Source organism: Haliaeetus albicilla, chromosome 12 (assembly GCF_947461875.1).
Source record: "Haliaeetus albicilla chromosome 12, bHalAlb1.1, whole genome shotgun sequence".
Classification (NCBI taxonomy): Eukaryota; Metazoa; Chordata; class Aves; order Accipitriformes; family Accipitridae; genus Haliaeetus; species Haliaeetus albicilla.
Genome location: NC_091494.1, coordinates 42,252,359 through 42,278,427, shown reverse-complemented (window position 1 = coordinate 42,278,427; position 26,069 = coordinate 42,252,359). Strand labels below are relative to the sequence as shown.

Sequence of the window (26,069 nt, the reverse complement as noted above, 5' to 3'; positions counted from 1 at the left end):
AGCTCCCAGCTGCCGCTTGCCCCGAGCCAGCACGGGGGTTGCATCCCTGCTACGGGAACAGGGAGAAGTGGTTTTCCAAGCAGGAACCATGTCTCCTGTGGGCGAGCGGTTGCGCGCCAGGCAGCTTGGGGAGGGCAGCGCCCTCAGAGGTTTTTTGCCTTTTCCGTTGTATTTGTCATTTTGCACTTTTAATCACTAGCGCACCGCAGCCTGTTCAGTGGGTGCTTTGCAGAGCACAGAGAGCCCCGGGCGCGTGGGTCACTGCCTGTGGGTTTCCATGCAGGCAGGGCTCTTTCCCAGGCAGATGTGATGGCTCATCGCTGCCGTGTCCCCTCTGATGGTTTTTGCGGCTCCGCCACAGGAAAAAGCGGCTTCTCCTGCCACTGCCCGGGGTTTCGGCTGTGCGAAAGGGCTGGCTGGGTCTCTGGTCCATGTGCTGCTTCTTCCTCTCCCAGGGCTGGAGCAGATGGATGTGGGGCCAGACAGGGCAGGGGTGAGGGGAAGGGCTTTGCTGGGGTGCAGGGTGGTGGGTGGGAGAGGGCTTTCGGGGGGGGGGGGGGGGGGGGTGTCACAGCCCGGGGTCCCCTTGGTCACTGGACTGGCGTTGTCCTCTTCCAGCCCTGTGCCGGGGGCTGCCGCCCACCCGGGACCCCCCGGGGCAGCCACCCCGGGCTCCAGCCAGCCCCTGAGGCTTCGCTGCACCTCCTGGCTTGATGGCACCTGCAAGATGTAACCTGAAATAATTTTTTATGAGAAAAAGTAATTTATGAGCAATAAAATCCCCACCCCCACCCCACCCCTCCCACCCCCTGTGTTTTCCTTGGCTGGAGGCATCTGCCTGACCCCGGAGCATCGCTGGTCTCCATCCCGAGCAGCCCTGGTCCCAGCCCCGGGCTGATGCACAGCGTCCGGCCCGCACCGGGCAAGAGCTGGCAGCTGCCTGCGTGCCGGGCAATGATCTGGGCAGGAAACGGCTTAAGATATTTTAAAAACTTTATTATTGGCCCGATGATATTTGACACACATGCTGGGAGCTGTATGGAAATCAGCACTGATAAAAAATACAGCAATTATGACCCGTATTGATAAAATAGACAATGTAATAATAGCCTTTCTATTAAAAAAAATATCCAAGACACAGCTCTGTCCTCATGCTGCCCTCCAGAGGCAGGGACCTGCGGCGCCATAGACCAAACCCGGGCTGCTGGGGGGCTTGGGGGGGAAGGGAGGAACGAGAGTGGGGGGCCAGGACCAGCATCCCACCGCCCTGGGTGCGAGGGGAGGAGTGGGGGACACCTGGGAGTGGGGGTCGAGGAACAACCCCCCCCTTGCAGTGCCGAGCAAGCCCCCCACAATGCAGGCAGGGTGGGGGGCACAGGGCAGGGGTGGCAGCAGGGTGGGGGCATCCCTGGGAGCCCACCACCCCCCCCGCCAGTGCATCCCACTCCTGCACAGGCAGCATCCCACCAGCACTGGTGGGTGCTGCGCCCCATGCTATTGGCCACCATGGGGGGCGCTGGCCCCCCCCAGCTGCAAAGTGTAAGCGAAGAGCTTGCAAGAGAGGTGGGGGGGATGCTACAGGCCAGGTTGGAGCTTAAATAAAACACTTAAATAAAGCAATAATTGCCATCAGTGACTTGCTAACTGGGTGCCGTGGGAGAAGCAACCAGCAGCTGGGGGGGGTGGTACGGGGCAGGCAAGCCGCCCTGGATTTTGGGGCTGAAGCTGGGGTCCCCTTGGGACCCTGGCTGTTGCCTGGTGGGGGGGCACAGCCCCCTTGCCCCCTACAACAGCCTCCTGACCGCCAAGAGGGCCCCGGCTGGGAACACAGCTCCAGGCTGGGCTGGCCATGAGGGTGGGAGAAAGCTGGGCGAGTACGGTAACGCCAGGGTCCGGCACCAGGCTGGACCCCGAGCAGTGCCAGAGCTGTGCCAAGCCGGGGACGGGCTCGTCCCACAGCACCATGCCCCGGTGTGGAGCAGAAACCCCCGGCACCAGCCTCATCCCCATGTGGGTGCATGTGCGTTTGCATGTTTATGCGTGTGTGTGTGTCCACACATGAGTACATGTGCCCTCGCCCCATGTGCACGGGGCGGCAGGAGACCGCCGGGGCTGCAGGACATGGGGTGGGGGGCCGGGGGGGGGGTGTGGGGCAAAGGGGGGGTACATTTCTCACCTCAGGGTTTGGTCTATAGACCCCAAAGGAACCAGCCCTGATTTCAAGGTTTCGCTCAGCTCCGCTTACTTCCATTTCCTTCTGGAAGCTGGAATTGCACAATTATCCTAAGCCTCAAATCAATTAAAAAAAAAACACAAACAAACAAACAAAAAAAAAATGAACAAAGAACCGCGAGCACGCCCCACCCCCCCCCACCCCCCCCGACTTGTTACGTCTCTTTGGCAGCAATAACTTAAAATCGCATCACTGTGGGTTCTGTCGACAGCAAGTTTTGTTTTTTAGGGTGGGTTCGGGTTGTGGGGTTTTTTTATCCTTTTCTTTAAATACAAAAATAGTTGGGTTGGCGGGTCCTGGGGGGCCACCCCACATGGGGGGCAGCCAGGATCCCCTCCGCCAGCCCTCCCCATGCCGCTCCCCGCCGCAGCGGGGCAGGGGTCCCGCCAGCCCTCGGGGTCCCTCACCGGGCCGGGACTGTTCCCCAAAAAGCAAGGGAGGAGGGGAGCTCCCCAGCCCCCCCCAGCCCCTCCCCCCTCCCCCCAAAGTTATGCTTCCCACCCTGAACGTGGGGGTCACGAGAGCCGGCAGCAGCCCCGGCTTGGGGAACGGGTGCACTTGGGGCGACATCAAGCAGCGGCAGCAGCCGGTGACCCCCTCGCTCAGGAACGCCGTGGGGCAGCCGTGGGGGGGCCGATCCGCCGTGTGGGGCCACCGGCAGTGAGGTGCAAGGCCAAGCGCACGGCACTGGGTGGGGGGGCGGGGTGGCACAGGGGGTGCGGGGACAAACACCGGCTCAGGGAGCACACATGGGCAAGAAGCCAAGGCGGGGGGACTTCACTGCGGGGGGGACACTCTGCAAATGTTAGCAAGGTCAGGGCACTACCCTTTAAATGCTATAATTTTTATATATATATATATGTCTATATATATATATGTGACTATTTGTACACGCACACACACAGCCACCCGCACACGCACGCACGGCCGTCACCCACCGCCTGGCCCCGGGCCGCGCCGGCCCCGCTCCCACTCGCAGCAGCAAACGAGCTCCTTCCGATAAAATCTGTCTAAAAAAAAAATCCAGAGCGCAGTCTGGGAGCCCACGGCCGGACCCCCGCTCCCGGCCCCGCCGTCCTCTGCCGCCCCGTGCCGGTACCGGGGCAATGCCCGACCAGCGTGCCCGGCTGGCTCACTCCCGGTCGCCGTCTTCGCTGCTGCCTGCAACAAGCAGAGAGGTGGCATGAGTGGGTCCCGGTGTTCCCGTGGGACACCCGGCCCTTCGGAGGACGTGACCGTCCCCACGGGGCACGAGGGCAGAGTGTCCCGCACGCTCCCGGCTCCCACCGCGGCTGGCACCGGGCGACAGCAGCTCTCCAGACCCCCGGGGGTGGCGGTGGGTCCTGGGACTCACCTCCTATGGAGTCCATGTCCGAGTCGGAGACGTGGGTGATGGAGAACCGGGATACCGGGGCAGGCGAGACGGTGAACCGGGAGAACTGGATAGGCAGCACCTGTTTCTGCGCCGGCACCAGGGCGGGCACGGCTGGGTCGGGCTCTGCCGGCGTCCCCGTCAGCGAGGCCATCAGGGATGGCTTCACGGGCATGAGTGGAAAGTCGTCGTCCCACTCGAAGCCACCGCCTGCGACACGGAGCGAGGGGACTGAGCCCACCATGGGGGTCACCCCAGCCCAGCCCGCCGCCTCCCCCGTATTACCCCCCCCCAGCCCCTTACTCTCTTCCGAGGCGTTGCCGTCTGAGGAGTCGTCCGAGGCACCGAGCCTGTCTGCCGGGCTGGGGGGGCTGCCACCGGCGGGGGGCTGCCCCGAAGGCTGGGGGGGCTCCGGGAAGCTCTGCTCAGCCAGCTCCCGCGTGGGGCTTTCCTGCGGAAGGGGAGACAGGCGGGAAGGGACCCTCGCTGGAGGCATGCCTGGGGACGGCTCCCGCCACCGGTCCCCATGCACGAAGACGGCATCTGAAAAACACCATGGGGCCGTGCCCAGCACCAGGCTCTGCCCACCCCGCGGTTACCCACCTGGTCGAAGAGGTAGATGGTAACGTCGTCGTAGAAGGAGACGGCCTTCTTCTTGCGCTCCAGATCCTCGCAGAAGGCCTCGGAGAGCAGGCTGGGCATCTTGAGGAGGCTGCGCAGGTTCCTGCCGCTCTGGCTCTCAGCCACCACGATGGGCACGGCCGCCGGCTCCTCCTCGCTCTCCTCGCTTTGCTCCTGGATGTTGTAGCAGCGCAGCTCCTCGTCCGACTCGTCGCTGTCCTCCGTGTCCTCCTCCTCCTCCTCCGGCTCTTCACGGTGCTCAGGGGTGACCGGCCGCAGCTCCCGGGTGGACGGGAGCGGGGAGAGTCCCGGGGGCGAGTCGTCCCCCGGTAGCAGCGTGCTGGGACCCCCCGGCGCATCGCCCGCCCCGGTCCCCTCCAGGGGCAGCCCTGCTTCCCCAAGCCCCAGCATGGGGGGCACAGTCTGTTCGCCCCCGGCCGCAGCTGCCCCAAGTCCAGGGACATCCTCCAGCATGCGGGTCCCTCCGATGGACGCCGACTCCCCGGGGCTCGCCGGCACCGGCGTCAAGAAGAAAGTCTTTGGCAGCGCAGAGCCCGGGGGACAGGCGTCTCCGTTGGGGCGCGGGGAGCTGCCCAGCACCAGCCCCGTGCCAGCGGGTCGCTGCTCGGTGCCAGGCACCTGCCCCGTGGGTCCGGCCGGGGCGCTCCCGTCCTCTGCCCCCCGCCAGTCCCCCACCAAAAGCCCCGCCATCTGTGCGTCCGCTGCCACTGCAACTCCGGGTGCTGCCGGGGGGCTGCCGGGCGCCCCTGGGGGGTGCAGCGGGTCCTCTGCTGGCCCGGGGGCTCGCCCTAGGTCCTGCGCAAGGGACTGGGAACCCTCCTCCGCCTCTGGGGTCCGGGAGCCGTCACTGTCCTCCTCGTCCTTGGGGCCACGCTCGGCCTCGGCATCGTAGTCGGAGAAGTAGGCAGAGTCGCGGTAGGGGTTCTTCTCGGCGAGGCCATGCAGCTCGGACCCGAGGGAGGTGGAGAGCTGCGTTTCGGGGGCCGAACCCTCGCCCTCACCCCCTGGCAGCCCCGGGGGCGGCTTCCCCAGCTGGCTGAAGGCCTCCGGTTCTCGGGGCTCGTGGGGTTCCTTGAGGACAAACTCGGGGGACTCGTTATTCTCGGTGTCGTAGCCACTGTCGAGGGCCTTGGGCTGGCCGGCGGGCATGAAGGCGGTGGGACTGAAGACCTCGCAGGAGCTGGCTGTGGAGGGGATGTCCAGCGACTCCAGGGAGTCTGGCGTCCCCACCTGCTTCTGCAGGGACTTGAACGCCGGAGCTGCCTCCGCCCGCTCCATGTAGTCCCCGGAGAAGTCGGTGAAGACGCCGGAGGTCAGCTCCGCCGTGTCCTCGTCGCTCCCCTCGTCTGCGCTGGGGAAGCTGGCGCTGGAGAAGGTCTTGTCCGGCGTCTGGTCCGCATCGCCGGTGGCACACACGCCGCTCTCGGCGGCAGCTTCCCCGGGCGCTGGCGCGGGCGCCTCGGAGGCCTCCGGCATGGGCTGGGCGCCGTCTAGGCTGGGCTCCGCGGGGGGGCCGGGGTTCAGGGCGGCCGTGCCGGCCACAGGGGCGGCCTCCCCCAGCCCCGGTGGAGCCACGGCACGGGGCAGCGGGCTGAGGGCAGGGCTGCTCCCCTCCATGCTCTCATCCGGGCAGGCATCGTGCTGGGCCCCCGCTCCGTCTGGCGGAGCCGTACCGGGGCCCCACGGCATGCCGGGGCTGCCAGCCAGTGCCGCCGCCTGCGAGCGGCCGGAGGTTGATGAGTCACGGCCGTGCCAGGCCTGGCGCCGCAGGGAGGGCGAGCGGTACGGGGAGGAGGAGCCGCCAGCCGTGCCGGCGGGCTGATCCTGCCGCGGGTGACGGAAGTCGTGGCCCGGCGGAGACCCCCCGAGCTGGGGCTGGCCACGCGGCACGGTGCCCAGCGGCTTGGCCATCAGCCCGCGGAAGGTGATCATGCGGCGGTAGCACCAGCTGTCGCCGGCCAGGGGCTCACGGGACGCCGGGCTGCCGCTGCCGATGTTGTTGTTGGAGGAGCTGTTGGAGGCCCAGGGATGCCGCTGAGCCGGGGGGCTCGCACCGTGCGGGCGGGGGGCACCGGGGGGGCTGTTGTCACCCAGCTCCAGCGCCACGCAGTCCGGCCGGGCCCTGCTCTGCCCCGGCGGTCGCCCGCCCGGGGGGGCTGCCCGCGGCTCCCCGTAACCCCGGGGGCTGTAGGCGCAGTTCACCGATGGCGAGACGCCCAGCGGGTCGGCGAAGATGCTGGGCTGGAAGTCGGGGATGGGCCAGTCCTGGCTGCCCGGCTGGGCGGGCTCCTCCTCCAGCAGGTACCCCTCGGCCCCGTGCCTGGGGGACGGCTCGTAGCCCCGCGGCTCCTGCCCTGGGCAGGGGTAGGGGTAGTATTCGGCGCACTCCCAGGAGCCCTCGCCCACCGGCGTGTGGCCCAGCAGCGGCTCCATGCTGAGGGAGACGGTGGGGCTGCTGTCAGAGTCGTAGGTGCTGCCGCTCCGGGCGCCTTGGGCTCTCCAGCAGGACGGGGGGTGCGGGGACCCCCGCTCGCCCGCGGGGCTGTAGGCGCACATGGCGTAGTCCAGCTCGGCGCTGCCCTCGCCAGGCCCCTCGATGCGGATGTAGTACTCGCTGCCGAGCGAGGGGCTGTGGGCGCCCAGGATGGGCACCACGCCGGGCGCCGGCAGGCCAGGGCAGCCCGGCGGCTTGCACTCGTAGCAGGAGGGCGAGACCCCCAAACTCAGGCGCCCCGCGGTCGTGGCCGGGTAGTAGAGGTCGTGGTAGCGGGCAGCGCTGCTGGGGCTCAGGGACCCCAGGGGTGCCTGGAAGTGCTCGGTCTTGGTGTGCTCCCACTTGTACTCGAAATTGAGGCCGTGGCTGGTCTCCATGACGGTGAGGATGTCGTCTCCGTCCGAGGGGAAGCCGTCGGCCGAGAACTGCTCCAGCAGCGGGAAGGAAGAGAGCTCGGGGCCGTGGTGGCTGGCGCTGGCGCTGCCGTTGGGCTTCATGGAGTTCCAGCGCTTCTCGAACTCCTCCTCTGCTTCCGTTGCCCCTTTGGCGCAGAGGTAAGAGAGCAGGAGGTGCACCTCCTCCGCTGTCGGTCGCTGTTCCGGCTGCAGCCAGCAGAACTGCATCACCTCGTACCTGCCGCGGCAAGGGGCGAGGGTCAGCCCCGGCCCCCCCTGCCCGCCTGGGGACGGGGAGAGGGAGGGGGCAGGATGCGGCCGCAGCCCAGCCCGGGTCCTCACCAGCGCTCTGACAGCGAGAGCTTCAGCTGGGGCTTGGGCAGCTTGAGCTGCTGCTCCTTGATGGCATAGGCGAGCACTTGCCGGTCGGAGTAGTGGTCGTAGGGTTGGCTGCCCAGCTCAAACAGCTCCCAGATGGTGACGCCCAGCGACCTGCGGGCAGGGCGGGATGCTGGGGGCACGGGGAGACCCCCACCCCGCTACCGACCAGCAGCCCCAAAAACGAGCCACCCTGATGCATCCCACTGAGGCTGCCGTCGTGCCTTCTCCGTCCTCCGGCCACCAGCCCCTGCCGTGCTTGGCAGCAGCCCCCTTTCCCCCCGCCAGACCCTGCTCACCAGACGTTGCTGGACTTGGTCTGGTCCACGATGAGCAGGTTGCCGTGCACTTCGTCGATGAGCTCGGGTGCGATCCAGCGCAGCGGCACCCACAGCTGGTCGGCCGTCACAAAGTAGTCGTCCTGCCAAGTATGCAGGGTCAGTACGAGAAGAGAACGTCAAACCTACGCGTAAAGGACTGGCCACACCGCGGCAAGAGCTGTTCCCAGCCCCGCCACCCCCAGCCACCCATCGCTGCACCCCAGGTCCCTGATCCCCCCCCAGCATGTACTCTGCTCCCTCTGCCCCAGCCCCATCCTCTGCTCCTCCTGGCACCCACCTCTCCTTTCTGCCTCCCAGTGCATCCTTCCTCCCCTCCGCCTGCTCCCCCCGTCTCCCCATCCTGAGCCCCCTCCAGCCCCACAGCCTTCTCCCGCCACCGCCCACCTCTACTCCCCGACCCCAGCCCTGCAATCTCAGCCTTGCCGGGAGTCATGGGCAACCAAAAGCAGGCAGGACAGACGGACAGCCCCCAGGCTGATGTGCGGGAGAAAACCCCCTCTTGGTGCTCAGGGGGCAGCTGCTGGCCCAGTGGGACAAGCCTGGGGGGGCAGCTTGGTCCCAGGGCGCAGAGAGTCCGTCACAGGGTGGTCTGCGGGCCAGCACCCCCCCACTGCCCCAGCAAAGCCCACGGGGCTGCCCCAGCACCCCTGAGGAGGGGAGATGTGTGTGTGGATGGGGGCTGCAGGGCTCGGTGCAGTGTGTGTCTGTGTGCTGCAGGGTCCCAGCATGCAGCCCCCAGCCCCCTCGTCCCCCAAACCAGCCTTACTTTGTACTTGCAGTGCGAGAGCCCATAGTCTCCGATCTTGACTGTCAGGTCGGCGGTGAGCAGGCAATTCCGCAGGGCCAGGTCGCTGCCAAGCAAACCCCGGTGCTGTCACCACCGCCGTGAGGGGCAGGAGGGGCACCCACCACCCGGGGGGCCAAGGGTCTATGCTTGGGGACCCTCTGGGCAGCGCCGCAGCCGGTGGGCTGGTGGTGGGAGCGGGACGGCCGTGCAGCGGCGGGGCCAGCGGTCTCACTGCTGAACACTGGGCGTGCCGATAACCAGCCACCAAATGCACAGCAGGAATGCCTGCGCGGCTCCAGCTGCGCCTCCGTCTGTCCGTCCATCCATCACGCGCTGAGCCAAGCAGAAAGCGGGTGTCCCCAGGCAACGTGAGCCCTGGCATGGGGCTGGGCTCCTGGGCGGCTGCTTCAGCCCTGGAGGGGTCACGCAGATGGGGCACACACGAAACTCCCCCTCCCCCCACAGTGCGGCAGGGCCCACCGAGGCCGGGATGCCCATAGGAAAGTCCTTCTCTGGCACAGCTGGGAAACCCACATCCCCCCAACCACAGCACTGGGCACCCTGGTGGGGACCCACCTGCAGATCCTGGCTCAGGTGGGGAAGGTCCGGTGGCCCCCGACGGCAGTGCACCCCCCTCCTCAACAAAATCACTGATGCTGGAGTCTCTGTCTGCAACTCACTCAGCACCAGGATATTGTTGGGCAGGAGGAGCAGCGGTGGGGCAGGAACGCTGGCATCCTGGGGTCCCCACACATCCAAACCCCCCCAATTCCTCCCCAGCATCCCCCCCGCCCCCACCCCGGGGCACCAGGCCAGCCTACCTGTGGATGTAGTTGTTCCTGTGCAGGTGCAGGACGCCGCAGGCCACCTCGCACGCCATCCTCTGCAGGGTCAGCGGGTCCGGGGTCATGGCCTCGGCCCCCCGGCAGCTCCGCAGGTACCCCTTCAGGTCACCCTGCAGGGCAGTACCACTGTCACCCTCCCCGGCGCTCGGGTCACCGGGGGCTCAGCCGTGCCCAGCAAGGCAGAGCACTGCCACGCACCCTGCCTGCAGCCCTGCCTGCAGCCCTGCCATCCCCTCCATGGTACCACACGACCAGACCTCGCTCCCCAGCCCCACGGCAGCTCCACAGGGAGTGGGATGGGACACAGGGGGATGCAAGGGACTCACCAGCGGGCAGAACTCCATCACCAGCAGGTACGGGGTGACTTCGGCGCACTGGGCCAGGCACTGCAGGAGGTTGGTGTGCTGGAGAGCCCTGTGTGGGGCAGAGCAACGGGGGCATGTCAGCATCACAGCCAGCTGGGGCTGGGGGGACAGTGGCAGCCCCTGGGGAACCACCTCCCTGCCTCCTCTGCTGCTGCGCTGGGAGCCAGCGCAGGGACTGCCGGGAGCGCTGGGAGCGGGTACCAGCACGTCCCAGCACCCCAGGACATGCCACAAAGGGACATTTGTTCAGCTCTGCTGGGGCAGGGAGCAGCTCCGTGCCTCCCCCTCGGCCCCACTCTGCCCATGACCTCACCACAGCCCGCTGCCCCCGCACCGTGGCCAGCGGCTCCCGGCACAGCCCTCATTCTGCCGCAATGAGCCCCAGGCAGATGGACAGTGGGACCGGGACAGAGCCGTGCTGCCCAGAGAGCTCGGCTGGGCACCTCCATGGGGCAGCCACAGCTCTGCTCGGCAGCCGAAAATGGCATGGAGGGGACCAGGCGCCATCCACCAGCATCCCCACTCCCGGCTGTGCCTGGTGCAGCAGCAGCACGGCGGAGTGACCCCGGCTGTACCTGTAGGGCTGTGCTTCCTCCAGGAACTGCATCTGGTCCTGCACGCTGGCGCTCGCCTTCAGCTCCTTCACCACCACCTGGGTGCTGCTGATGCCCGAGTTCACCTCCCCCAGGAACACCTGGGGCAAGGGACAGGCTCGTCCCCTCCGTCCTCACCGCGCACCCCCTCCTCACTCCAAACACCGTCTCGCGCAGCCCCGGCCCCTCGGCCAGCGTCCCATCGGGGTATCCCTGGGGGACCCTGCCCCTGCCGCTCACCTTGCCGAACCAGCCGTGCCCGATCTCCTTCAGGTAGAGCAGGCTCTGCCGCCCCAGGTCCGCCGACTTGAGGAGCTGCACTGTAACAGAGCACATCCAGCTGCCTGCGCGCCCTCCTGCCCACCCGCCCAGCCTGCCTGCGTTACCCGCCGGTCCCGGCCGAACCCTGGCATCCCCACCGTGCCACCCGGTGCCAGGCCCTGCATCGCCCTGGGGGGCTCCGGAGCATCCCCGACAGCAGCCATCCCCAGGCACCCTGCAGCCAGGGCATCCTCCCATCCTGGCATCCTTCCACAGCCACGCCTGCCGGGGAACGTGGGGTACCAGTGTCCCCAAACGGGGCAGTGGCGGCGAGCTGGCTCCCTGCCCCTTCTCCTCCCCAGGGACCAGAGAGAGCAAAGCCAAGCCCAGTGGGAGCTCTGGCATTTAGCTCCTTCCCAGGTCCTGCCCCTCGGACACCCATGCCAAGGGCGGGCAGCAATGGGGCCATTGTTGGGCTGTGCCGCGCCGCCTCGCACCGCGCCGGCCCCGCCACACTGCTGCCATTCTCCAGGCTGGGGAGCGATGCTGGGCGGGAGGGGGCCGCGGCCAGGCACCCCCCACATTCCTCTCCCACTCGTGAGCTTGTTTACGCAGGACCGGGGCTAACGGGTGTCACAGTTTGGGGTGCCTGGGTCTTGTCCCACCCCAGTGGGGTGCACACTGCTCCCCCGGGATGGTGCCATGCACATGGCTGGGGACAGACCACCGGGGACACTTGCCCAGAGGGACAGCGGCAGCATTCCCGGGGGACCTCGGCTGCCTGTCCCCTGCCCAGGAGCTGCTCCTGCCAGAGCCGGGGCTCTGCTGAAGCCGTCCCTCCTTAGCAGGGGAGACCCACCGCCCCTACCTCACCCCGCCGCGCGGTGATGCGGGACCCCCAACCGCGGTGCTCGGGGGTCCTGCATGGCTTACCTGAGCGCCCGGGCTGCTTGGCCATGGGCAGGGAGACCTTGGTGAGGGGCAGGACATAGACCTCGGGGCCATGCTGGGGGGCTGGCGAGCCCTGGGCCGAGAGCTCCGTCACGTAGTCGTCCCCCTCGGCGTTCTCAAACTCCTGGGCCGGGGGGCACGTGGGGGGGCACACACCGAGCAGAGACAACTGACCCTGCGGGTTCCCCACTGCCGGCAACCTGCCCCGCGCGCCCCTCTGCCCGCCGCCCCGACGGGCTCACCCGTGCCCCACGCATCACACACCCCCAGGCACGGGGACCCCAAAATCACACCCTCCCAAGCACACAACCCGGTCTGCACCCTGACAGCGGATACCCACCACCACCACCACCACCTGGACAGGCACCCACTCCCTACCGCCCCCTCCCATTACCTGGCTGCGCCGTCTGGCCAGCCCTCGGCTCCCGAAAGCCGCACGAGTGAGCAGGTAGGCGATGGTGAGCATCTCGCCCTGCCCAGCCCTGCCTCATGGTGCTGCCTCGCCGTGTGCCATGTGCCACAACCCGCCGGACACGGGCAGTGGCCGGCCCCGGCCGTGCACCCCTATATAACCGGTGCGGGGGCACGGGGGGACTCATTGTTCCCCTCCGGCACGGCGAGGTGCTGCGGCCGGTGTGGGATGGTTACACAATGGCCCGGCGTGTCCCCCCCTCCGCCTGACCCCCTCCCGCCGCGGGCGCCGCAAGCCTCCACAAAAATCCCAGCAATTAGAGAAAAAAACCGTTTCTCGGCACATTCTGTGCCTGTGAGGTCAGGGTGCCTCCCACCCCCGGGGGCGTGCGGGTGGGACCGCTGCGGCCCTTAACCATGCCGTGGCCTGGCCCTGCACAGAGCCGGGAGCCTGGATGGGGTCAGGATACATCCCGCAGAGATGCTGAGCCCTGCGGATCCAGGCTCTGCAGAGCAGGGAGCTTGGCTGGGTCAGGATATGACCCACAGTGATGCTGAGACCTGGCAGCACCCTGGCAGGCAGGGCGGGGCTGAGCTCCCCCTGAGCAAAGCTATCCTGAGCCGGAACACATCCTGCACCGGTGCTGGGGCTCGCCCTGGCAGGAGCGGGAGATCCTGCACCGGGATCCTCCGGGTGCCTCCGTCCTTCGCGGGGCTCCCAGGAGAAGCCCCCCTGCTGCCCTGGGTCCCTGGGCAAGCCTGGCCCAGGGATACCCCTGCCCTCCGTGTCCCTGCGCCCCCAGCTCACCTTGAAGCCGATGTCCCCCTTCTTGCAGCACAGGCAGGCCAACATGAGGAAGATGAAGGTGAAGAGCCCCGAGAAGGAAACAGCCACGACGGCCAGCGAGGAGGACCAGGAGAGCTCGCTAAGGGGGGTGCCGTCTGTAGGGACAGGAGGGGCATGGGCTCAGGGCAGGGAGCGGGGGGGGACCAGGGAGGGATGAGGCTGTGTCGGGGGGGTCCTGCCTGGGTGGGGGGTCACAGGATGCAGGGGCACATTGGGGCTCAGGGAGGCTTTGGCAGGGAGCACTCAGGGGGAGCGGGGGTCCCAGCACTGCTGTGCCCCCTTTGCTGGCTCAGCTTGTGCCCAGGACAGGTGAGGAGCCCAGGAGGGACCCCCAGAGCCGAGGCAGGACCCTGCCGGCAGCCTGCACGGAGCGGGACAGGAGTACTGTCCCCATGGATGCAGGGTGGCAATGACACCCCGTGGAGAGGGGTTACACGGGCTCAGGGGTCCCACGCGCCCCTGCCCAGCCGAGCTGCGGCCCCGGGGTTTGCCCTTCGGTGGATACGGCAACAGCGGCAGCAGCCCTGGTCGAGGCAGCATCCCGAGGCCGGCTGGATGCTGTGCCTGCAGGAGCCGGGAGGATGGGAAAACGGTCCCCAGTGCCCAGGCAGAGCTGGCTCCTGCCCTGTCCCATCCGTGGAGCTCGGAGATGAGATCCCCCAAGGGAAGGGTCTGCCGGAGACCTGCCAGTGCTGCTGGGAGCCCCCAGCCCGGCACAAAGCAGGCCAGCTCCTGCTGACACCGACAGATCTGCCTCTGCCCCAAACCGTCCCACCTGCAAGCACCGCCGGGCAAACCGCAGCTCCTGTCCCCGAGCCCCGCACCGGCTCCAGACCACAGGCCACGGGGATGGGGACATGGCTGCTCCGGCCGGGCACCGCACCCTCCAGGCACCAGCTCAGCCCACTCCAGCCTGCGCCGTGTCCCCTCGGGGCGGCAGGGACCACGGTGGCGGCGGTGGCGATCGCGGCCCAGCTGCCCGTCCCTGCCAGGCCCCTGCCGCCAGCTGCAGCTGCCACATTACTATTCTGCCCAGAGCCTGCCCGAACAACCGGGGCGATTGTGGTGGGAGGAAGCCGGAAGGCCACGGTGCTGCCAGCGGAACCGGCCTCGCCGGGGACCCGCACGCAGCCCCGCGGTGCCCAGCACGGTGCCTTCCCCGCGGGACATTGGGGTGCCCTGCCCTAACCCACGGCCCCGCTCAGCTGTACCCCCCAAACCAAACCCCCGTCCAGGTCCTTCCCCAGGCCACCGAGCGCGATGCCGAGCCCCTCGGGGATGCTCATGGTGCACACGTGGCTCCTGCACATGGACCACGGCATATTGCCCCATCACCGGCCCCGTGCCCCGACCACGCCGTGCCTCTGCTGCCGCCCACGCCGGGGCTCAACGCCGTGCTGCCAGCTCCCGTGTGTCCTTGAGAAAAGCACCTGAAGGGCACAGAGGGTCTGGGGAAAGGTCTTGCCGCCCCGGCGGGAGCTGGCAGCGCATGGCTGCTCCCAGGCACTGCCCAGCACGGGCATAGAGCACCCTGGCTCCCGGCACGGTGGTGAGCGGATGCACCGGCCCCATGTGCTTTGGCATAGCCTGGGCCACGGCAAACTCTTTGCTGGCGCTTGCGAAGGAGATCAAGAGCCATCTTCTAAGGCTCGTGGATGCAAAGCCGAATCTGGGAGGAGCAGGGGGTGGCGTTCCCCCTCCTTTCAGTTGGTTTCCATGGTGAACACACTTTGTACCGCGAATGTCACCATTTTCCCTGGATAGTGGGACAGCAAGAGAGAAAATGACTCACTGAAAAGAGCCTTTTGAACGTCGACGGGGAGCAGAGCGCAGCGACAGAAGCCTTTCCAACAGGGACCATCAGCTGAGCTGCCCCTGGGCCGCAGCTCGGGAACTGGAGCTTTGCAAACAAACCACTGTCCAAACCAATGGGCCAGTGAGATCCGGCTGGTCCTGCCTCAGTTTCCCCATCTGCGCAACCAGTGACCTGGGAGCTGTGACCAGCCCAGCCTGGGCAGGGTGCCGCGCTGGGGCAGGGGCACCACCACCACCGTGACCCACTGCCACTGTCCAGCTGCCCGGGCAAGCAAGCTCTGCCCTTCCCCATAACGGCAGCACAGGCATTCAGTGTGGCGATGGGAAATGTGGCATCGTTTCAGAGGCCAAATGCTCCCAAAACCAGGTCGAATGCACCTGCAGCAGCAGCTGCTGGAGCACCGCCGCGCAGGGAGCAGCATGGCGGCAGCGCTGGTGGGGCAGGGGGAGCAGCACCCCACGGCTGAGCCCTGCACACCACACCAGTACAGGCACCAGGCCAGGGTAGGTGTGGGGGGGTGACCACCGTAGGAGGACTGGGACCACTGCGCAGCCCTGCCTGGCACCATCACGAACCCCCCACCCCAGCTGTGGGGGTCCCAGGGGACTCTTCCAGCTGCAGCTCTGCAGCACTACCCCCCCCCAAAAAAAAACCGCTCGTGCGGAGCTGGCCTCACCACTGGGGGTCAGGCTGAGAACGGCCAACTCGGTGCATCCTCCAGCCTGGCCAGCAGGAACTGCTGCATCACTCAGGCAGCCCCCAGCATCCAGGGCCAGCCTGGGCCAGCGACCCACCTGTGCCGATGGCTGAGTGCAAGCCAGGTAACACGGACCCCTCACCCCGGCCAGCCCTGCGGCGTGGGGACAGGCGGGGGTTTGGTGGCAGCAGCGAGGCCACAGCTCCAGCCCCGGGGGCACCTGCCCCAGCCCCACATCCATCTCCGGCAAACAGGAGCAGAATGGCAACGGAGGGAGACCGGGGATGCTGGATGCAGCGGGGTGCAGTGGGACGCAGTGGGACGCAGCGGGGTGCAGCGGGGCACACGCTGCCCTCCCACCCCATGGAGCTGCTGCCGCTCACCCCGCAGCTGGCAGAGCCCTGCCTGCACCCCCAGCCTAATGCGTTGCCCACCCAGCCCAGGTCGCAGCCCTGAATGCCGGTTCCTAACAGGGATAGGAAAAAGCTTGGGGTGGGGGGGGGCCCGGGTGTGGGGTCCCAGCCCTGCAGCACGCCGCCTCTGCCTGCTCTGCCGGCCGCCATGCCTTTGCTGACTCACGTTTGCCGGGTGCCTGCGGCCGCCTCGCCGGCCATGGCACGCTGCCGCTGGGCCGCTCTGTGAGCTGGGACGATGCTGCGGCCGCTGCCGCTCGTCTTTCCCCGGCGGAGAACGGAGCCCGGCACGGCAAGCGGAGGCTGACGTGTACGGAAGGGACGAGCCAGGGGCTCCCGCAGAGGCCGGCGGCAGCTCAGGGCTCCCAGCCCAGGACGAAGCCTGCGTGCAGGGCCAGCCGCGGGCAGGCAGCACCTGGCTCCTGCCCACCCACCCGGGTACAGGCAGGGCTGCCCAGCATCCTCCCTGACCGGGAAGAGCACTCACGATAGCTCCAGGACAGAAAGCTGCAGGGCACAGCACATCGTGACCCCCCCCCACTCTGGCCTGGCCTCTCGCTGCAGGACCTGGTGCAAGCCACAGTGCCGTGCCTCAGTTTCCCCATCTGTAATCCACAGAGCGTGGCTGACCCCAGGACTGCACAGCCAGGCAAGGGCTCGCAGGACTGTCCAGGAGGCAACAGATGCTCTGCCGCCTCGGGAGCATGGTCTGCATATCTTCCCCTGCCCCTTCACCGCCCCACCACGGCCCCCACCCCATGAACCTGCTGGGACCTGCACCCCAGGGTGCAGCATCCTGGGCCAGGCTGCAGCATCCTGCAGCAGGTGCCCAGCTGGGAGAGGCAGGATTCAGGCAGGGGTGCAGGGCAGGTGTTGGGCAGGGTGCAGGGCAGGACTCGGGCAGGGAGTAGGGCAGGATTTTGGGCAGGAGCAGGGCAGGATTGGGGCAGGAGCAGGGCAGGATTGGGGCAGGAGCAGGGCAGGGTGCAGGGCAGGATTTGGGGCAGGAGTAGGGCAGGATTCGTGGCAGGGTGCAGGGCAGGATTCAGGGCAGGAGTTGGGCAGGATTCAGGGCAGGAGTAGGGCAGGATTTGGGGCAGGGTGCAGGGCAGGATTCATGGCAGGGTGCAGGGCAGAATTAGGGCAGGAGCAGGGCAGGATTCAGGGCAGGAGTAGGGCAGGATTTGTGGCAGGAGCAGGGCAGGATTTGGGCAGGGAGCAGGGCAGGATTTGGGGCAGGAGTAGGGCAGGATTCAGGCAGGGAGCAGGGCAGGATTTGGGGCAGGAGTAGGGCAGGATTCAGGCAGGGAGCAGGGCAGGATTCGGGGCAGGGAGCAGGGCAGGATCCAAACACACAGGACCCATCAGCACCTTCAGCCACAGGCTTAGCGTTCCCCTCAGCCGGCAGCTCTCCCGGCACAGACACAGCCCTGGTAACGTGTTAATCCCCAGGTCCATGGGCAGCTTCCAGGAAAGCAATTTTACACCCCACAGGACGAGTGCTCTGCTCACCCACATGCATCCAGGCGGCAAGAAACCATCCGCTGCCATTTAGCACGCAAACACGAGGCTGCTCCTCGCAGTCCGGCTGCAGCTCCAGAGGGAAACTGAGGCACTGGGAAGCTGGGCAGCGGGGAAGAAGTGGGATGGCCCTGGCTGCTGCACCCCTGAGCCCAGATCCCTCCTGCCACGGGAGCAGCCAGGAGCAGGGAGCAGGATCAGGGCTGGCACTACCCACCAATGCCAGCCAGGAGCCCGGCACAGAGCCAGTACCCACAGCATCCTCCACCAAGATGCCATGGGAGCTATGCATCCCCCTGCAGTGGCCGGCCAAAACCGGGGCGCGAGGAAGCAGCACGCTGTACCCCCGAGCCCTGAAGACCTTTTCCCGCCAGAAACAGCCAGAGCCATTTGGGCAACCTCTCCAGTGATTAATAGATCAGTTAATTTTAAATGCAAGGCACGCCTTGTTAATCTGTTCTCCTTATGTATCTTTTAATGTGGGCTTATTTAACCAATGCAGAAGTATTTTAAAAGGATTGATTCTTGTCTCTTAATTCTGGTTTTATCATCTTGGGATGAATTAGCAGTAAAAAAATAATTAGATGGAAAATAAAAAAAGATCATCCATCATTTTCTAACGTGATGAAATAAAAATTAGGACTGTAATAAGTACAGGCCAAGCCGCATCATTGTTGTGCATACACCAAGCGTGTCAGCCTGATTAGAAACAAAAAAAGAAGTTCCTCCATCAAAGCCTGCCCTGCTGCAGAGCTGGGTTTCCAGCCGACACAGCCCAACCGCGACCAACTTTCTCCATTTTCTGAGAAAACAGTAATATATAAAAAAGCATGCCAAGCAAGATTCAATTGATTATTTAGACCAAATTCTCATGCTTGGTGTTTTCAATCAGGTCTGAGTCAGGGGCTGTAAAGCCTCCCACGACAGCAGGGATGCTACGGCTGCATCACGGTAAACCCACTGTCCCGAGGGACAGGGAGCGACCTCGGCCCTTCGTACCCGGTGGGAGCATCCACCCCTCCCCTGCCCGTGCCCCGGCAGGGACCCCTCCAGCCCCATGCCAGGAGCAGTGCCGGGAGCGATGCCGGCAGCCGGGGCTGCCCGTGAGCACGGCACCGCGGTGCCGCCGCCAGCAGCGTGCGGCACCGGCCAAGACGAGGCTCTCGCCAGCCGGCAGAGCAGCATTTACGTAACAGCGGGAGAGAAGCAGCGCGGAGCGGGGCAGCCTATTTTTATCAGAAATGCTCGGCGACGTTATGAAACGAGAAGCTTTGGCTCCGAAGCGGAGCGGCGGAGGAGCAGGGCCCCGTGCAGGAGGCGGTCGAGGGGCAAGCGGGCAGGGGGATGCTCCGTGGAGCAGGCAGAAACCTGGGCATGGGGTCCGACAGCCACAGCAGCCCCGGAGGGGGTCTGCCCCCTGCCACAGGGCTCCCCTCCCTGCTGTCGAGCCTCAAGCTGCTCCGGCGGCTTCCCCTCTTGCCTGCCCCACACCGGAGAGCCGCGCAGTGCCGTCACCGCAAGGATCGCCGAGCACCTGGCAGCAACCGAGGGCACGTCCCAGCCCTGCGTGCCCAAACACCGTCTGGGTGGATTGGGTGAGGTGTGCGGAGGGCACCCGGGGGACTGCCGGCAATGGGATGCTCCATGGCTGCTGCAGCCCTGGTGCCGGCAGAGCAGGAGCTGGCCAAAGTCGCGGTGGCCAGTCCTGGCCCCAAGCAGCAGCGTGTGCCGAGGGCCCTGCATGGCCCTGCCAGGGGACGGCTGCCGGGGCCAGGGTGGGCATCAGGGAGACCCCCCCACTCCCAGGCAGCCATCAGGGCATCCCCCACCACAGCCCTGGCAGGCCGGCACAGCCCAGAGCCTGACTGCCCCAGCCCACGGCGCGGCAGGGAGCGGGGCTCAGCGTCAAGGATGCTCGGAACACAAACCAGGGGGATGCTCGGCACCAGCCAGCCCGGCACCCCTCTGCACCACGCCTGCCCTCAGCCATCCCCACGGCGCCCAAATCACCCGTCACCCAACGTGCGCGGGAACACACAGATCGGGGAGCCCAGAAAAAAACCCTACTTTGCTGTAGGGATGGCGGCAGGGATGACCCAAGGGCAGGAGCCCTGCTCCCAAACACCCGCCTGGGGTGCAGCCACCACAGCCTGCAGAGCGGGCGAGTGCCGAGGGGTGCACACAACCTCACAGGTATTTCGGAAAGACAAAGGGCCACGGACACCGATGAGGCAGCCTGGCAGCAGGACACCCCGGCACAGCCAGGATGGGAGCCTGGGAGCACTCACGGGAGAACCGGTCCCTGCCCAGCCAGGCGGGCAGCGCTGCTCCATTTATTGCATTTGCCTACACTGGAATTTTCCTTCGCTCCCGTAATTAAAACAAACCGCTTTCACACGGCTGCTGGCACCAGGCTGCAGAGGAGGATGCCGGCCGCGGCTGGTAGAAGGGAAGGGACGGGAAGCGGGACCCCCCTGACGCTCGCTGCCTTCATCCTGGGCTGGGGGACAGTGGCTCTGCAGGAAATCCTGGACCTGCTCCCCCTTCCTCCAGTGCTGAGCCCTCCCACACCCTCCAGCCCCACATCCTTTCCATCCCTTAGCCAGCTCTGACCACCGCCGCGAGCCCTGCACCAGCTCCGGTGCAACCTGGGATGCTCCCCGTCCCCTCCGTACCCCTGGCCATTAGGCCAGGCTGGAGCGGCTCGCAGAGCTCAGCTGATGGCAAACAATATTATGGCAGTAATTGCGCTAAGACGGCCACGCAGCATGCTCCGCCGACGCTTCCCTGGGCTGTCAGGGGGATTAATGCCCAGAGGAGATTTATTTTCCTGCCACCGGGCACGCTGAGTCAGCACGGCTCGGCTGCTCTCCGCGCCAGCACTGTCACCCTCCAGCCCTCCCCACGGCTACCCCAGCCTGGTGCCCTGCACCGGGTCCCCGCAGGGTCCCTTCAGCTCAGCCCACACCAACATTTAAAGCCCTGCGCTGGGGCGTTCACCGGGGCAGGAGCAGCCGGAGACGAGCAGCGGCTGCAGGGCATGGCCGGGACCTCTTTCCCTCCATCCCAGGCAGCCAAGTCAGTGCGGCACGGAATAGAAACAGGCTCAGCCATGGGACGAGAGTGGCCCAACAGCCCCTCTGACCCGAGCGCAGGAGCTGCCTGACCTGGAGCGGATTTTCCAGCTCAGGGAACTAGTGGGATGGAAAGGCAGCGTAACACGCACGAGGCAAAACCTGGGAAGCACAAGTCACCCGCTCTACCTGCCCTGGCCGCAGGCAGCCAGGACCAGGCAGACCCCCCGCTAAATGCAGACCCCCCCAGCTAAATGCAGACCCCTCGTGTCAGCAGATGGGATGTGGCCATGCACGCAGGTGCATGGCGCAGCCCCCCATCGCAGCCCCGAGCCAGGCAGCACCTTGGCAGTGCCATTTCTGCCCCACAGCCCCCAGTTGTTGCCGGGGCGGCAAGGCTTGGGCCGAGGCGCGCTGTGCGGCACGGTGAGGTGGGCATTGGAGCCCTGCTCCAGCCGGGAGCATGCGGTGCCGGAGCGGGCAGAGCCCCGTGGGCTGCTCTGGCACATGGCATCCCATGGAGGGCCGGGAGTGCCGGGCAGGGAGCCCGTGAGTCACAGCCCGCTCCCCCCCCGCGCCGAAGCGCGGAGCCCTTTCAACCCCAGCATATTAATTTCTCCTAATTGGCTTTGACAGGGATCCGTATCGCCATCCAGAACGCAATCGCCCGTGTGCGCGGGGCGGGGGAGCGGGGCGGGAGTGGCACGCAGAGGGAGGGAAGGAGGGCAGAAGGGGGGAGCAAAGCGGTACCCCCGGGGGAGCGGCGCTGCCAGTTGCCTGGATCCGTTTTTCCCCCCCGCCAAGCAGGGCCCAGCTGCCCTGCTGCACTGCAGTGCTGCGCCAACGCCATTTCCCACGGCAGCCCAGCTGCCAGGCTGTGCCGGAGCAGGGGGCTCATGGTGTGCCACCCCACCGCTGCCCACCCTTGGCATCCCTGCGGGCACCGGGACTCACCCCCTCTGTCTGCGTGCCCGGCTCCTGCTGCCCGCCAGCCTGGACAGATGGTGCGCTGCTGGCACCTCCCGTGCACCGTCCCCTCGTGGGAAACGTGTGGCGAGATGGGACGCCGGCCATGGCGCTGCCCCGGCTGTGCAGGACGTTACACCTCCCTGTAGCAGCCACCTTCATCTCCCGCCCGAGGAGCTCCCACCTCCCTGCCCCAAATCCCCCTTTGCGTCCAGCCCCAGCAGCGCTTTCCCTCCGTCCTCCCCCAGCATCGCCGGCAGCCAGCGGCATGGTTGATGCCAGGATGGGAGCGCAGGGGGTGCCCAGACCTGGGTTTGGGCTGCCAGGGTCCTCCTGGGCGCTATGGCCCCTTTGCCACTGCAGTCCCCCAAGTCTTTTCCCATCCTTGTGCCAGCAGTGGATGGTGATGCCGGACATGGAGCACCAGCACTCACCGAGCTGTTGCCGCCATGTGGCCTGGGGCAGTGGACAGCAGCATGTGCCAGCCGGGACCGAAACACCGGGCTGGGGGGAACCCCTGCACTCCCTAAGCCTCAACCCCCCCATCCCCACCCAGCACCTCGAGCCCCAGCTGACCCCGGCGTGGGCACACTGCCCTGGCACACAACCCCTCCAAACCGCAGGGTCCAGGAGCAGGGTCCCGCAGCTGAAGCGGGGAGCAGCAACGCCACGGCCAGCGACACCTTGCCGGCCACCATGGGATGGGGTGAAAGGCCAGGGTGGCCAAAGGGAGGAAAAAAAGGGGAAGAAGAAATAGGTGGGGGAGAGAGGATGTTTCTCACGATTTCAAAACGTGCTCTTGGGTCTGAGACAGGGAAGTGCAGGCAGGGAGCAGGAAGGGCAGCTGGGGCAGGCAGGGCAGGCAGGGCAGGCAGTGGGGCGAGGAGGGGAGCAGGCTTTTCCCCCAACAACAGAGATGTCCTCGTGGCCCCGAGCAGCTGTCGTCACCTTCGCTGCGAGAGGACAGGGTGCCGTTGACCCCAAAGCAAACCACTGCTCAGGTGACACAGGGGACGTGGCACTTCTGCCCAGTGCACCGAATTCCCATGGGAAACCCCAGAAGATCCAGGCTACAGGTTGGGGCAGGCAGCGTGGCGCTGGCAGGGCGTTTGGTGTTTTGCCGGTAGCTCCGGCGCTCCGTGCACCACACGGGAGCACCTCTGGGTCTGGCCTGCGGGTGGGCAAAGCAAGATGGGAACCATGAGGCCACCAGGCTGAGACCCCTCTCCGAAGCCCCCAGCGCTGGGAGTGAATGCATCCCCCTGTGCGGTGCATGCCGGCCCGGGCAGCCGGCACAGCCTGGCATGGGCGCATCTGACAGTTGAGCCAAGCAGCCTCACTGCAAACAGAAGGTGAGGCCAGAGCCCAGGCTGCTGCTGTCAGCACATCCCCTCGGCACCTCCACCTCCAGGTGACACCGCCGTCACCATTCCCTGCTGCCGGCTCAGCCCACGGCCCAGCCCCGGCAGCTACAGCTTCCCACCATCCCTCTCTGGGGAACGCAGGGACACGGGGCCAGGAGTGTCTTTGCTCCCCTTTGTGCCGGAGCCCCCACGCCCGGCCCGGACCCCGGTCGCAGTGCCACCGTGCCCTGCAAAGCGCTTCCTCCTCTTCCATGCTGGCACAAGCAAACCCCAGGGAAACCAGGCTGGCGCGGGTGGCTGGCGATGCCGTGCAGGCAGGAGGTGCTACCAAACGGACAAAATCAACAAAGCCATGAAATAGAGGACACGGTTTGTTCCCCCCTTTAATTCCTCTCCCTGCCAGTAGCCGTGGGTGGCAGCCATACGGCGGCGGCCGAGCCCTGGGCCCAGGCGCGCGGCAGCACGGCGACCGGCAGCGATGGAAACCTTCTTGCAGAAGGATTTTTAAATCAAACATGCCCTGCAAATCCCCAGGTTGATGGGATTAGCACAGCAAATGGGGCACCTCAGGAAAACCCAGAGAAAAATCACACAGGGAGGCTGAGGACAGAAAACACGGCTCCGTTCCCAGCGCTACCGCATTTTAGATGCAAATAAAGAGGTTTCCTCCTGAACAGAAATCAATGCCAAGCAGGCTGGGAACAAAGTCTCCGGCAACGGGGACGCGGTTTGGTGAATCCTGGCATGGTTTGTTTTTAAATCCCTCCACGGATTCAGACCGTCCGCAGCCGCCAGACCCAGGGCCGGGGGAGCGGGAGCAGCGTGCTGTGAAGGAAGGAGGGACCAGGAACCCGGCCGGGAGGGATGCAGGAGCCCGGCACCGACAGCCAGAGCCTCCGCCACCACCACGTCCAGCACGGTCAACACTTCGCCTCCTTCACGGTGATGGAGGAGGCGACGGGAGAGGTGCGGGAGCCGCAGCACCGACGCTTGGCTGCCGGACCCTGACACGCATTTTCCCCGGTTTGGTAAACAAAGAGCCGGTGCCGAGCACACCGCCAGCCCCACCGGACAGTCCCACGCCGGGGCTTCCCGCCTCGGCGGCTGCTCAGCAGGCAACGGGTCCCGCGCACGAGGGGTTCTCGATGCCCTACGCGGGTGCGATCGCCACACCGGGAGGGACGCGAGGGCGAGAGGCGGCTGCCGGCATTTGGCAGCCACGGAGCGAAAGGCAGCGGAAAGGGGGGGAGGCTGCTGCCGCAGCAGCCCCAAAACACGCACACACACAAAAGCCAGCCCCTGCTCTGCTCCCGCGTCTGCAGCATCTTCCCGCAGCTGCGACGCGGCCGAGGCCGTAACACGGCACCTTACATAACAGCCTGCGCCCCAAAACGCCCGCTCCCCGTCCCCCGACGCCTCGCCGAGCCCTCGCCGGCTCTCCCAGCCCAAGGGGCGACCACCAAGCCCCCCAGCCGGCAAGACGGGCGTCCCAGGCAGCCGGGGGCTCAGTCCCCGGCACCATCTTCCTCCCTCTCCCCATCACCATTATCCCTGTCGGTATTATTCCATTTCAATCCCAGAGATGCCTTCAGAGGCAGCGCGACCCCCGGGATTCCTCTGCAAGCTCCAGCCCCGGGGGGAACAAAATGCCGCCCGGCTGCGGCAGCGGTTCCCACCGCCGCACCGACGTGTCCCAGCGCGGCCGAACCCGGCGGGTGCGGGTCCGGTGCGGGTCCGGTGCGGTCGGCAGAGCCGGCAGCCCACCGAGTGACATTTCACGGCGATGAAGGCGAAGGGGATGGATGCTTCGCTCCCGGTGCCGGTCGGCGGTGCGGGGCTGAACCGGGGACGGGGGTGGAAGGGGGGGGGGACGGGGGTTGCTGCCCGGGAGGGACCCCCCGGGGGTACCGGGAGCGGAGGTTGGGATGCGGCTACCGGGCGGCCGCGGGGTTGCGGTACTCACCGGGGTCGAAGTGGGAGCTGAAGGCGAGGCTGGGGCTGAGGAAAGCGGCCGACATGGCAGCGGCGGCGGCGAGGCGGCCCATGGCGCGGCGGCGGCGGGAGCCTCACGGCCGCCGGCTGCCGCTGGCCCCGCGCTGGGCACGGCGGCGGCGGCGGCGGCGGCGGCGGCGGCGGCGGCTCCTCCTCCATGGCGGCCGCCGCGGCCCCGCGCCCCGTGCCCCGGGGAGGGGCCGCGCCGCCGCCGCCGCCGCCGCCGCCGAGGAGCGGGGCTCCGGCGGGCGGGGGCGGCAGGTGGCGGAGCCGCGGCACCGGGGCCGCACCGGGACCCGCTGCTCCCCCGGGACGCGGAGTCGTCGCCGCCGCCGCCCCCGCGCGGCTCGGCCGGGACCCGGCGGGACACCCCAACACCCCCCCCCCGCCCGGGGGAGCGGGGGCCGGGACCACCACCACCCCCCGCCCCGGCTCCCCTGTTCTGGTTCTGACCCGTTCTGGGCACCGCCGGTATCCCGGGACCGGGGATGGGACCCGGGATGGGGAGCGGGGCCAGGATGGGTGGCTCTGCGCCCCCCCAGCGCTGTCCCACGCGCCCCGCGCTCCGACCCGGCACCCCACCTGGACACCCCCAGCACCCCGGCTCTGCACCCGCAGCCCCCAGACCCAGCCCGGCCAGCCTGCGGCGTGGGGTGCCCGTGGGGCTGCCCCGCTGCGGGGCCGCACAGCTCGGCCTCGTGTGCTCGACGCCACAGCCCCGGCACGTGGGACCGTGCCCTCGAATATGGGATCCTCTAAAAAACAAACAATCCCGACCCCCTGGCAGGGAACAGCCCACAGCTTCACCCACAGGCCCGGGCAGCTCCCAACCAGCACCCTGGCAAAGCTGCGGGTGCAGCTGGTCACCGAGCCCACCCAGTCCCAGAGAGCAGCCGGGACCCAGGTTGGACTTTCCTTCAGGATCGTGGTGGGATGGGCCCAGCCCGGCCCTATCAGCCCCCATCCAGGAGCCACCGCTGCAGGACATCAGCCCGCCCGGTGTAGGACTCAGCTCTTAGCAAGGGGGCTCGCGTTTCCCCACCACCGGTTTTAATATTTAAAGCCAAATTTTGCGTACACGATTAATTTTTTACAAGGCTTCAAGCTTGCAAAGAACACCACGCTGCACATGTCACGTCGCCGCAAATAGATACAGGGCTGGAAAAATTACAGGCTGCTGGGAGAATAAACATGTTCCCGTCAGCCGGAGCCAGCTCGCTTTTCCCGAGCCTCCACATTTCACTGCTCCAGAGCAGCTCCAACCTACACGGCCCCAAGGTCCCTCTGTGAGAGGTAGCAGGGGACCGCTGA

General features: G+C 66.9%; 1 protein-coding gene across 9 annotated transcripts; it reads right to left on the bottom strand.

Moving 5' to 3' along the window:
* Nucleotides 1-520: 520 nt before the first annotated feature.
* Nucleotides 521-24,893, bottom strand: AATK (apoptosis associated tyrosine kinase). 9 transcript variants are annotated; one of them, XR_011327307.1, is made up of 14 exons: nucleotides 10,865-11,087; nucleotides 10,686-10,760; nucleotides 10,428-10,546; nucleotides 9,814-9,901; nucleotides 9,464-9,597; nucleotides 8,622-8,706; nucleotides 7,814-7,935; nucleotides 7,479-7,628; nucleotides 4,209-7,374; nucleotides 3,909-4,056; nucleotides 3,588-3,836; nucleotides 3,172-3,394; nucleotides 2,177-2,264; nucleotides 521-734 (listed from the first exon to the last, which is right to left on the bottom strand). XR_011327307.1 is itself a non-coding variant. In XM_069799424.1 (14 exons), the coding sequence occupies exons 1-14, from the start codon at nucleotides 24,809-24,811 to the stop codon at nucleotides 3,366-3,368; spliced, it is 4,728 nt and encodes a 1,575-aa protein (XP_069655525.1). In that variant the 5' UTR covers nucleotides 24,812-24,893; the 3' UTR covers nucleotides 976-3,365. The 9 variants fall into 9 exon arrangements, 6 of the variants coding, with proteins under 6 accessions (XP_069655525.1, XP_069655528.1, XP_069655526.1 ...); XM_069799424.1 differs by lacking the exons at nucleotides 521-734; nucleotides 10,865-11,087 and adding exons at nucleotides 11,640-11,781; nucleotides 12,877-13,010; nucleotides 24,730-24,893 and having other exon boundaries at nucleotides 976-3,394; nucleotides 10,686-10,765; XM_069799427.1 differs by lacking the exons at nucleotides 521-734; nucleotides 10,865-11,087 and adding exons at nucleotides 11,640-11,781; nucleotides 12,877-13,010; nucleotides 24,730-24,892 and having other exon boundaries at nucleotides 976-3,394; nucleotides 3,588-3,815; nucleotides 10,686-10,765.
* Nucleotides 24,894-26,069: the final 1,176 nt, after the last annotated feature.

Excerpts from the sequence above, each read along its gene's own strand:
- AATK (XM_069799424.1), bottom strand. The coding sequence starts at position 24,811 with ATGGGCCGCCTCGCCGCCGCCGCTGCCATGTCGGCCGCTTTCCTCAGC. Across the intron at positions 7,936-8,621 it reads TCTCGCACTGCAAGTACAAA|GACGACTACTTTGTGACGGC; the intron begins GTAAGGCTGGTT and ends CATACTTGGCAG. Across the intron at positions 3,837-3,908 it reads CGGCAACGCCTCGGAAGAGA|TCCCCTCGCTCCGTGTCGCA; the intron begins GTAAGGGGCTGG and ends TGGTGGGCTCAG.